General features: G+C 37.3%; 1 protein-coding gene across 3 annotated transcripts in view; it reads right to left on the bottom strand.

Annotated features, from left to right (window-relative positions):
- Positions 1-12731, bottom strand: part of CDKL5 (cyclin dependent kinase like 5) — a 125042-nt gene that overhangs the window by 71424 nt on the left and 40887 nt on the right. For all 3 annotated transcript variants that reach the window (XM_069784768.1, XM_069784770.1, XM_069784769.1), the window contains one exon: positions 12317-12351. In XM_069784768.1, coding sequence (XP_069640869.1) covers positions 12317-12351 — 35 coding nt within the window. The remainder of the gene's footprint in view (positions 1-12316; positions 12352-12731) is intronic.

Raw genomic sequence — 12731 nt, 5'->3', positions numbered from 1 at the left:
GTAACAGACTCATGGAAATTGAAGTAAGCAAGATTGAGGCTAAGGACCATCCCAAAACAACAGACAACTTCTAAACATAAAATATATACAAAAGATGTAAGAACTAGTCTGTCATCACCACCATGAAGAACTCCAGAGATGCAGTGGGGACCTGACAGCTACTTACCCTTGTCCTCCATCGGGCACATTGGGGATACTGCCCAAATCAGATACTGCCCATGTGGGCACATATACACCTTTACACTTCTAGGAGTGTGGGTATGAGGGTAGAAGTGAATGAAACAATGAAAGAATGGGTATCAGTTGGTACAATCATTCCACTTCAAGATCCTGCAAGCATTTACTCACCTTCCCCTTCTGTAAGACTTACACTGAATTTTGTTATACTAATCTTTCCATGCTGCAGCACTCTACAGAAATTAGTATTTACATGGAGGAAGAAATAGAAGATGCTTTATCAAAGTTTTTTATGGCACAAGCAACTATAAACCGCACAGCAATGTTGGTATCTGTTTCCAACAAATTTACCCGTGCTGTTCAGAAACAAATCATTACTTTGCTACACATCTGGAAAAAATGAAAATAGAATTCCATGAAGTGGGTGATTTTTCATAGTGGGCAAAGTTAAGCCATTATGTTTTAAGGTGTTAGGATTTAAAAGTGACTTGCATGAAGATTGGGCTAATTTAGCAATCTAAGCTAAAATAATTTAGAGATAATATAATAAAAATGCAATTACTTTATAAATCCAGAGGGCGTTTTGGTTTTCCTGTTAAACTAGAAGCTTAAATAGATACCCTTTAGAACAGGAGAAGCTAGCATGCAATTGGACAATTCTTTATCAAAAGCAAGCAGCAGACTCTTTGAGCTTTATTGTCAGGTGCAGCTAAATATAGCAAAACAGAAGTATGTGTTCTGGAGAGTTTCAGAATTGTAATATATGTATAAGGGATAGATAGCATAAAGAATGCTTCCACTTCTGTGCAAACCTGTAACAATTGCTATCAGTTGAAGAAAGACTGAGCACTATGCAGTATTAATAAAACGGCCTCTGTTCCAGAGCTCAGTCTGGCCTCCCACTGTATCCAAAATTTCTTGATCACCATACTCTGGTGCCAGGCTTGTTCAGTCCCTTAAGCTTTTAGCTGAGATCAAACACCACACACAGTAAGTGAAACTATTAAGTTCTTTCCATGAAATTTTACACATTTGTACACATTTCAAACAGCTGTAATATTATAAATGGAAACTACTTCCCTTTTTTCCCCCATTTATTTTTACCCAGGCTTTGAATGAGAAGTAAACACTGCTATACTTGAAAACAAGTTACATATTCCAGGAATTTTTATTAAAAAAGAATAGAAAGTTTTCTATATTTTTAGGAGGGCATTACACCAATTAGGAGTTACATAGAACTGAGTAATAATGGAAAATTTAATTACTTTAACCAGGACATTCAGAAGGACAACTTACTATTTAAAAACATACTGTAATCCTTACTGATGAAAAAATATGTGTGCCAAGAAGAGCCTATAGCTTTCAGATAAAGTGAAATGCTGGGAAAGTTTTCACTATTATTGTCAATGTTTTATCTACACTGCTAAATGTTCCTTCTCCAGGACTCCTGGCTTAAAAAAAGGCTTTAAATTCACAAAACCAATTAAGAAAATAAATTAATGTAATTGGTATATTCAAGACACTTTACTGTAGTAACATTTTAGATCAACTTGGCTTCTACAAATAATTTTGAAAGCCAACTAGATGATCCAGATCCATTTTTACCATGGTACATTCAAAAATCTACATTAATGATCTTCTCAAACACTGAACTGTGCTCTATTTCACCAGCCCTTATTTAAATACATGGAGCATCCAGAGATCAGTGATTAACTAGTGCTCTTAAGAGCTGCTCATATATCCTATGAAAGTTCAGGAAGTCCACAAGAATCCCTTGCAGGAAAACAATCAGCCTAAAATCTAGAAATACAATTTTCTTTGCATCAATTATGCTACACAGTAATTTGCAATTTGATGAGAAGACTAGACTGTAATCCAATATTCAAGCAAGTTCATACTACTACAGATGTAGTCTTATAATTAGCCATATGCTGTTCCTTCTCCCATATATTAATTTGCATTAACTATAAATTCCCTAGCCTGCACCACTACTTTCCTAATGATCCAAGACCCTACATCAGGTCTCAAATCCTCATCTATTTCAATTTATTCTGCTGCTGCTTCTAAGAAATACTGCATTCATGTTGTTAAACTTTAATTTTCAGCATAACATTTTCAACTTTTTGCAAGAAAGAATAATTTGTATGGATAGTCTTGCTTTGTGTGCTCATCACATCTACACTTAAAAATAAGATTTCACTTACAAGTGCATTAGAGTGAGATATAGCACTACAAGCTGTTTGCAATTAAGAGCCATTAGGGGCAGCCACAGAACACACTGCTGCAAGTCTGAATGTGATTCCTGTCTTATTACAAGTGTAATGATATATAATCCATTTGCAGATGGAAGTATGCAGCAACTACTAAGGAACATGTTTATTTATGGCAACATTCCAAGGAAAAGTGTTACTTGCAGCATAAGCAGTAACCCCTCAGTCTTTTACATAATATGTTGCATGAATTCCTGCAATGGGTACAGATTTGACTATCAGGAAGAAACACAGTTTCTTTAAGAAACAAAAGAAAAAGCACAACAGATGTCTGGTTAGTCTAGAGCCATTAGTATGACAAACTGGAAGAAGCTGCATGACTAAAAGAAACACTGATCTGAGGTACTGTGACTGTAACAAATAACTTATCTTTGACTTAATTTAAACTGAAAACCATCAGTAATAGATTTCTCATATGCTTCCCAAGATAAGATGAACCACTCTTGTTATTTTTAACTCAGGCTTCTATGCCTCCTTCAGTTACCTGCATTACTGGAGTCTAAGGGTGATGACCTGTTTCTTCCCCCCTCCCTTCATGGTTTGGGAGATCTTCTGCAGCATCAGGTCTCTGCATCCCAGCTTTGTGCTGCATGGAATTCCGTTATCCAATGTTATAGTGGCCAAGCCAACCTAAGCCATCCTAATTCGTGACCCTGAAAGTAACACCTTCACACTTTACTGCTTTAACTTCAACACACCTGAAAAAAACCCAATCTTAGTATCCCCTTCTGCAGCAAGTTAGTTTCTCCCCGCTGAAAGTACTCTCTCACCTTTCCCCTGCACCTTCCATTTCTAAATTAGCCTTTGGAGAGAAAGGGAGGGAGGGAGTGCCAATTTTAAACACCGAATACCACCCACATCTGAGCAGGGTTCATAACATGACAAGTACAAAGAAGGATGTAAGGGAATGGAGTATCCTACAAGGGACCCTTCACACAGCAGTCTGGATTGTCATAGAAGACTCAAAGGGAAACAAAACAACTACAGATATCAAAGCAGCACCATTCCATTGATACAGCTACAGACAGACCGACCAATGTGAATAATGAAAACCATTACATTTAATACATTTGTTTTCATGCCTGCTTTGTACAACCTGCTCAGGTCCTCTTAAAGAAATCATTGTATGTGACTGAAAAAGATAGCAAGTGTTCATATAAAAACAAATTTAAAAATCCTTGAAATACAGCATACCTTAGCAATCTATAGCAGAAGTAACAGACAGAAGACAACATAATGCAAGACAAGCAATCAAAAGGAGACCTGGGACTACCCAACTTTATCCTCTCATCCTATATAGCCTTAGAAGTGTGAAAAACAAATGTTTACTTGAGTTAATCCCCTGACTTATACTTCTAGGAAACTGGGAGAACACCAAACAGAGATCTAAGTTTTTTTTTCCACTGTAGCAGATAAGTCATTTTAGAGTTGGATAGCTTCCTCAAAATTAGTGCTTTAATGGTTTTTATTAAGAGATACCTCATAAAACAACTGGTTTTTGGGAAAAAAAATTGCAGAAAGAGAGAGATTTGGGAATAAGACTTTGAGGAAAAGAAATAAAAGGCAGCAAGCCTGCAATACAGAGAATATTATAGCCCACCTTGGGGTGGGAGGGGAGGAGATGCTGAATAGTCAGCTGTCTTCTCAACCTGTGGGATCTCAGCAACTCAGTTTCTACCCTCCATTCTGCACAACTATCTGATCTTTGCAGCAGTAATAGTACACACATGAACGTTCCATTTACTTTAATATACATCAGGACTTCACTGACATCAATGGCATTTAAAACATATAAATATAGTGCTAATCTGATTGTCTGTTTGCCCCTGCCACAGGGAACTAAGACGATGATGGAAGAGGCTCAGCTTCAGGTACAGGCAAATGCCACAACGCATCAGGGAAAAATGAAAGCTTTAGAAACTTTCAATACCACATTATCATCTACCCTGCATAGCAAGCAGTTATAGATGTTCATTCTATGTCATTTATATATACATATAGGAAAGTGATAAATGAAGTAAATTAGCACTAATCAAGCTCACCTCTCACTGCTGCATTCAAGTGAACGCCATGGAAGCAGAGAATGGAAGCCCATGAAAGAAATACTATATACCTAATATTTCAAACCACAGTTCTGTAAGGAATTCAAAAGGTTATTCATTCATTCCCTAATGGTGAAGTTGAAGCAAATGGTTATTAAAGAGTTAATATGATTTTCAGCACTACAGCACGCCTAATAGCTCTATTTTCCTCACATAATACTCAAGACAGATCTTAACTCTGACTACTGCAAACATTTACTACTGGCACACACTATTTACTTTGGAAGATCAATACAGGTCTCATATTCACTGTATGTATTTCACACAAACTTTGGCACAAAAACACATCAGTGAGTTGGTGCTTTAGCCTGAGGAACAGCAGCATTAAATGCAATAATTCTCCACAGGTAAGCTGCCGTTACTGAAAGAAAATGGTATGGTGCATAGAGATTTGCCCTCAGCCATGATTAAAAACAAAAATCTCATCACAGAGCCAAAATACATTTGAATAGTAGAGAAAATTAGCAATGCTGCTTTTAATTATATACCAAAATCAAAGAAAAAGATCAGCAAAAAATCTGAGGATGTAACCAAATAGAGGCAGCGACGAGACAGAAATAGTAATAATGAGAGAATATGTGACTTCCTAAGACCTATATCAGTAGGATTTGGCAGTGTACTCTTTACTTGGTTTTAGGTGAAGGATAGTTATATGTAAATTGATAATATATAAAAAAATGCACAAGGACAGAATACTTTACACACTACACAGAAACACCAGTTAATACTTTAAACAGTATGCACAGGCAAGTAGAAGACTTAAAGGACAGATGGCTTTAGGCATAGGATAAGGTAATAAAAAAATACACTGCTGGCATAATCTGTGCTAGAATAGTCTGGTGATAATGACAGTCGAGTAGCATTGTACCAATTAAGAGACTGTGAATACTGTGGGGAGTTATCACAACATACCTGCCCTGTTCTTAATCCGTTGTTTACATCTAACAAAGTCACTTTTAAGGTACTGAAATACCTCAACTCATCTGACTCAAAATGACAATTCTTGTGTATATCAGGGTAGTAGACTGGAAAAAGTCTATGCATTACTCAGCTCTCAGTTTTACTCTGAAATGATAAAACTGAGTGCTCAAAATGCTCCTAACATAATTCAAATTTTGCTGAAAGGTTCTGATTTTGAAAGTCAAATGTATATGAAGAAATACAAATATTTAAAATATGCTTTGCCTGAATTGAATCACTTGCTATGTAATGTTAAATGCTCTGCATTATTACCTTCTATTGCTTACCACTATGGTTTGCTTTCCACAACTTTTAACAGCAGTACTTTCATATTTACCTTCAGATCAGTTATTAAAATGTTGAATAACAATGCTGTACCTCGTATCTATCTGTGTCAAAAGCAGATCGAAATACCTTTCCTTAACTTACAGCATTACAAAAAGTTTAGTGAAATACGAACACCAGGAACCAGAAACTTCTGAATCAACACAGCTAGTATTCTGGCATTCAAATACCAGACAGTGCTAGTTTATTCTCTAGCTGAGCAGTCAAAATCTGAAATCAGCTCATACTACCTCCATCATACAAAAGACTATAACACTGAGGGGAAAAAATGCAGACAGCAATCTGTGCTCATTTTGGGAACTCAGATTTTGTCATCTACTCATCATTTCATCTCTCAGTCATCCAAACAGGAATTACTGTTAAATCAGTCACATCCAAAGTAAAAGAAAAAAGAATCGCATCCATTTCAGTACAGAAGATAATACCAGAAAAAAGTTGAAGATAAACTGCAATGAAGGCTGTATTCTTCAGTCCAAGCATGTGGCTTAACACACGCTGGAGATGTAAGGAACCTTGAAAGCCAGATCTAAAGCAAGAATGTCTGAAAACACAACACACTGAAGATCAACGCAACTTCTACAAACAAGTACGCTTACCTTTTAATTTTGACACTAAAGAGAAACTCACCAACATAAGAAGAAGTGTTAGCAGATATCCAGTGAGAAGAGTAAGACAATGTTAAGTAACATCAGCAGATACATGAGCTGGAGAGGGAATTCTAACATCTACCAGGCAAATTCAGAAGTCTATTTTTATGATAACATCAGAGACACCCCAAATTTTCTATGAGTATGAAGCTCTCATTAGGATTACAAAACATGTGGTGGGATAGCTTGCATGACTGGAGCACTGCCACAAACAGACTCAGGATATTTTGAGGAGGATGAGCTAAGAAGGCAAGGAGATTTTTGCAAAGGAAAGGGAGGCTTGAATACATGGACATTGTCTTTCAAATATGTAAGAAACAAGTCAAAAGTTTTTGCATGAGGGTTAGAAGACAGAAGAACACAGGTGACATTAGGGTGGACATCTGCTTCAAAGCACCTGATCAAGAGAGCAAAATAAAGGCTTCTTAGGGGAAGCCTTACAATAAAGTCCACTTTTCACAGAGGACTTAGAGCACTCCAACACCTGCTGCAAGGGTAATACAGCATGATGGAGACAATCAGGAGATTTTTGGAAGATGCAGAAGGCAATTTCTTGACACAACTGACCGATGAACCAATAGGAATGTGAAGGTTGGTGATAACCTAAGAGGCAGTGACAACATATAGTCACCCTGACTGAAGACCACTGTACACCGAGGAGTTAGTGATCCAAATCAGAGTTCACCTGAGGAAGCCCAGGCCTGTGCTGCAGAAATCCCTTGGCCACAGGACAAACTCAGCCAACTTGTTGTAACAGAGGAGCCTGCAGGCAGCTCCCACTCAGCATCTGCAGTTACATCACCTGTGTGGCCTCGCCTGTAATCTGAACACGCAGCAAGAAGTTTGCACATGAACATCCATTCTGTTTGACAGCAGAAATGATTAATAGAATTTTCTTGTAAGAAAAATCCTGTAATAGCTTGAATAATGAAAATGGAGTTAATGCTTTCTTACAGACATGGTCTGCACACTATGCTGCACCCCAATCAGAGGCCCATTTGATGCTGCACAACTCAAGGGTCTCGGCACCTAAAGGGATGTAAGATTACCTGTACCATTTTTACTTTACTAAACCTAACACTACAAAGAAATAGCACTTTAATGACATTTTACAGAGTATGAATGCCTTTCTTACTGGGATTGCAACAGACCAGCATCTGCTGATGCAAACCACCATTTTATAGTGGAATTTAAGAACCTGAAAGGATTAAGAGGGACAGCAGAATTACAGCCCTGGACCTTCAACAGAACAGATTTCACCTTGTTCAAGAATATGCTTAGAGACAGCCCTAAAGGGTAAAGGGGTCTAGGAGGGCTAGTTGTCCTACAAGGATGAATTCCTCAAAGCATAGGAATGGTCCACTCCAACATGCAGAAATCTGGGAAAAGTTTCTTGAGTTGGCCAGGATTGGTAAATGGGGAATTGCTGACTGAGCTCAAACATAAACAAATAGTGTGAAGAGTGCAGAAGTGGAGATGGGTTACCTGGAGAACAGAAAAACACCAGTTTCAAAGGGAACACTAAGGGAACTGTGACCCTGCTGGTCAGTAGGGGATCTAGCGACAAAAGACATGGAAAGGGCTGAAATACTCAAAAGAAAACTAATGATTTTGTTACATACACATATCCATTGTATTTTCTAATGAGTGAACTATACCTTTCTTTAAGAGGTCAGTAAATATTTCTTTCAGATATTGAGACACACATAAAACTTATCAGAAGACAATGCAAGAGTATTACTGAAGGCTCAAACATGACAAAATTAAATACTAGGCTAAGAGGAAATTTCCTGGAAGTATTAAACCTATTAAAAAGGTTCTTCTTCTTACTCTTCAATGCACTGAAGTGGCCAAATAATTCTGTAAACTAACATTTCCTTTTGTTTGTTTTTAATAAGGGAATTCAGTGGTGTTTATCAAAGAAAAAGGTCTAAAAATATCTCATACTATAAAGAACAACCAAAACCAGACACACTTCTAAAATGAAAGACCAGAAAACACATCTTATTTGGCAGAGATGTTGTACATATAAGAACAACTAGCATTAAATTTCTAAATCGTTAAACTGTATCCCCTCAGGCTCCAAGGACTCTGATAACACACAGCACATAGCAAGAGAAAGGGTAAGTCTAGGAGAATTCATAAATTTCTACTGTGCTTTTAGAGAATTTGCATCACCACACAACTTCCTGCACACCTAGCTAGCCTAAAAAAACCCATACATTTATAGATACATATATATATATATATATAGGCATCTTCCCTTTTGCATATTTTCAGTGTTTTTTCCTGCAAGTTTCTGCCAGCTCTCCACACCAGCAGGTCTAAAAGTGGAAAATCATCAGCTACCTCACTTTGTTATTTATATAACGATCAGCTTTCGGTATCTAGGTGTTTCACGCTCATTTCTTAAGATGCAGTCTGTTCCTTATTTACTGGATAATAACGAAATCCTGCTCTGAAGAAAAAAATGACCTTATTTTTTACAGACTTCTATCTGCATCCTTCTCAAACATTCAACCAAACATTGGTAAAACCCTGGTTAGATAAAGCAAACCACTACACATGCTCTGCAGATAGGAACTAAAGCAGAAGTTAAACAATCACTGCTTTCAAAGCATTAGTAGAACAGCTATGGTTTGACTGCCTGCTAGCAGGAATCCTCCTTCCTCTCCAGCCTGGCCCTGCAGTGAGCTCTGCCTCATCCTAATGAGCAGCCCCTGTTCCAGTGTCATCATCTTGTCTACCTAGACGCAGTCTTCGCTTGTCTCAGTTGTCCAAGGATATTAGCTTTGTATCTGATGTCAGAGTCCTTTTAATACTTGTGCCTATGACCCTATTAGCAAAGGATAACTCTGCACAAAGCTGCAAGCCCGCATTGCAAAGTAAAAGGAATAGTGGTTTTATTTAAAGGGCAAAGATTTGACAATGTCTTAAACATAAGCAAAGACTCTTTTCCTCAGCCATGACCTCTGACACTGCTGAACTGTTCAAGTGGCTTTTCTTTTCAGAAAACATAGCCAAGATCCAGTAAATAAGCCAAGACAGCCTATTTTAATAGTCTGTGAATATAAAATGTATTTCCAGTATTTTCAAACATGATGTACTCCAGTGTACTTCCTTATGAAAAGTCCTCTCATTAAAAGAAAAAGGAAAAAGCTCTTCAGAACATCAGATCCGCTTTATCTCAACATTATTTGTATTAGCATCACATCAGAAAAAAAACCCAGATAAACAAGTAATCCTTATGCACAAACCACAATTAGCAATAAAGGATTTGTGATAAAAACATGCTGTGTAATAATGTAAACACAGTCATTCTAAAGGACCTACTTTAGCTTTTCCGATAATATTCCCTTAGCAAAGAAAACACACATTTAATAATGACAAAGTATTTGTTCCTCATGCCAATTTAAATCCATATACACATGCCAGTGAAATGCACAGGGGCAAAAAACTACGTATTTATTAAAGCACTAGTGGACTGTATGTTGGAAAATTGTTGCAATTAGGGGCCAGTTCCTCGTTTCACACAAAATTTACCCTCTCACCAATACAATGGAGATACACTGACTTACAGTAGCTGAGAATTTGATCCTAGCATGTTACCACTATTTATAAAGATGAAGATAAATACTTCTACATTCAAATTTTTAGACATAATTGCTAGCTTTGCATGAAAAAAAAAAAAGCAGTACATGCCAAGGGAACATGACCAAGGATGGCCTGGTACATACCATACATACATTAAAAATACCGCAACATTCTCTAGTTTTTGTACTGTTTCTGGACTTCTTAGGTGGTACTAAATAGACTTACTATGTAATGCAGGCAAAATTCAACTGTGCTACCTGCAGACAGATCATGTGGAAGAACTTCTTACTTTCTTCATCCATACTAAAAAAATATGCCCATCAGCAGCCAAAGAGTGAAAAAAATAAAAAAACCCAAACCCACAAACCACGTATCCTTGCATTTCCAGGTAATTCTGTTAAGACTTCATGAAAGTGAATTAAATCTTCGTTTTGTGTCTTCCCTGAATCTATGCAGTACCTTGCAAAAGAGCTGGGGACAAGTCTCTCTCAAGGTATTTTACCAAGGCACAAAAGGAAGAAGTTAAGATGACAAACAGCCGGGGGAAGGATGGGAAAAGACACGTGTCAAAGTTTAACTTCTAGATAGTTATTCTTTTTTAGTAAATCAGCCCCTAAAGTCATCTGCTCTTAGAGGCTGGGTGCAGCTTGTTTTAAGAGAGAATCATAAATCAGTAAGCTTAAAATAGCAACATACCTTGCCTTTTCTTCAGATCTCCAAACACTGGAAACCCTAGGTCTCAGTAAACCCACTTGCTAGAAGCTTTAATAAATACCACTTTGTTTTAGAACTTCAATACAGTTGTTTCGATTAAGCTTGAAACTGCAGAAAAAAATGGTGTGACTACCTAAAAATTTAGATCCTCACAAGCAATTCAGCATCCTTATACAGGCTGTAGGAAGAAGCATCTCCCTCTGCCAAAGGAAAGCCTTCCCTTTCTAGTCATCTGGTATACTGTAAAGTATTCTTATAGGAATTCAGACAACAGATTACCCTGCCATTGCACTATACTCTTAAGACTACTGACCTCTCTTAGATGAGGGCACGACTAAAGACACGCAGAGCTTAAATTCCACTCAGCAATGCAGGAAATCCGAGAAGCTTCTTGAGTCTTGGTGAGGCTACCTTCCATAAAGAAGAGAGCTGCCTAGTATAAACTGTAGTGTCACTACTGAGATGCTCTCAAACTACTCACTCTGAATTATTATTCATAACTATCCAAAAATATCCAATTAACCAAAGCCATTCTATTGAGTGCTATAGTCTCCCCCAAGCCTGACAAGGCTTCAGCTTGAGATAGGATCTTTCCAAGTTCTAATTTTTTTTTTCCCCTTTTTAAGTCAGCAGTGTAAGCCACACCAAAGATAACTATATGTCCTGTGCAAAAGTCCTTCTGTGTACATGCTAAAAGCTACTGCAGGAACGCAGGTCCCCTGCACAGCAGTAACTTTTTCTAGAAAAGGGTATGAACTACATACAAAAACTTCTATATATTCTCGGGTAACTACAAATGAATCATTCTATGATTCTGAAATGTTTTCCTTCAGAGAAGTACAAGTTATTTTGTTCTGTGACTACACTGCAGCTCCAAAGACACAAAGTAGTTCATGTCAGAGTTCCCTGTTGATGAGCAGCAAGTTCAGATACATCCAATTCACAATACAGTTAAAATAGTGGAGACAGGTTGCCAGACTTCATTTTTGTCTGAAACAGGGTTTTTTCTTTCCTTTTTTACTTCTTCCTCTTCCAAATTAAAACCAACAAGCATAGAAGTCAGTGCTTTCTTACTGCAGTTTGCTTATCCAATAGCTGTAGAAATTCCACATGGATCCCACTCCCTCCCAGCCCCAAGACAGTTAAGTGCTTACACAGCAGCATCTGGCAATCAATTTGACATTCTAATCAAGACTGGTTGAGTGTAAACTGCATTCCAAACAAACTTTTTTCTTTTTTTTAAAAACTGTCTTAGTTGAGATTAATGAAACATTAGTAATACTTCATATGTTTCAGACAAATATTAAACACCAAAAACCAGAGGTTTGGTACTAGATGTAGCCATTTCCTCTGACAGTATTGCAATTAAAAAACTGAATAACTGACTGCAAGGAAAAGCCCACCCCAGCTGCCACATCTCATACATAGTAACATCTCAGTTCTCATCAAAAGTCATTGTTTCACCCAAATACCACCATTTATCTCTGACTTAAAGCAATTTACTTACCTTGTGTCTGCATTTAAGTACAACGCCATAGGCTCCTGAAACAAAGAAGAAAAGAGATAAACACCTCAAAGCAGAAAAAAAAAAAAAGGCAGCAAGATAAAAGAGTCTTCAGTCCCCTCCTGGCTACAGAAATAATATTGTTCCCAGTATTATTATCCAGAACTTGCAGATACAGGTACTGTAATAAATTTCTATACACTGAAACAGTTTTACAAAAATTGGTTGAAAGTAAATGGACTTTTAAATGCTGGAATTATTTTTTTAAATATACTTGCAGAGAAGTTTGATAACTTGCATCTCCCTAGTATCACTAAACAGAAATTAGTATAGTAAACTTCAAAAAAAACGCCAAACAAAAACCCCAAACCCACAAAACTGTCCCATTTCTCTTCCTTTTCTTTCCTCTTCCAAACTT

This window comes from Haliaeetus albicilla, chromosome 6 (assembly GCF_947461875.1).
Source record: "Haliaeetus albicilla chromosome 6, bHalAlb1.1, whole genome shotgun sequence".
NCBI lineage: Eukaryota > Metazoa > Chordata > Aves > Accipitriformes > Accipitridae > Haliaeetus > Haliaeetus albicilla.
The sequence above is the reverse complement of the archived record's forward strand: the minus strand, read 5'-3'. Positions and strand labels throughout refer to the sequence as shown.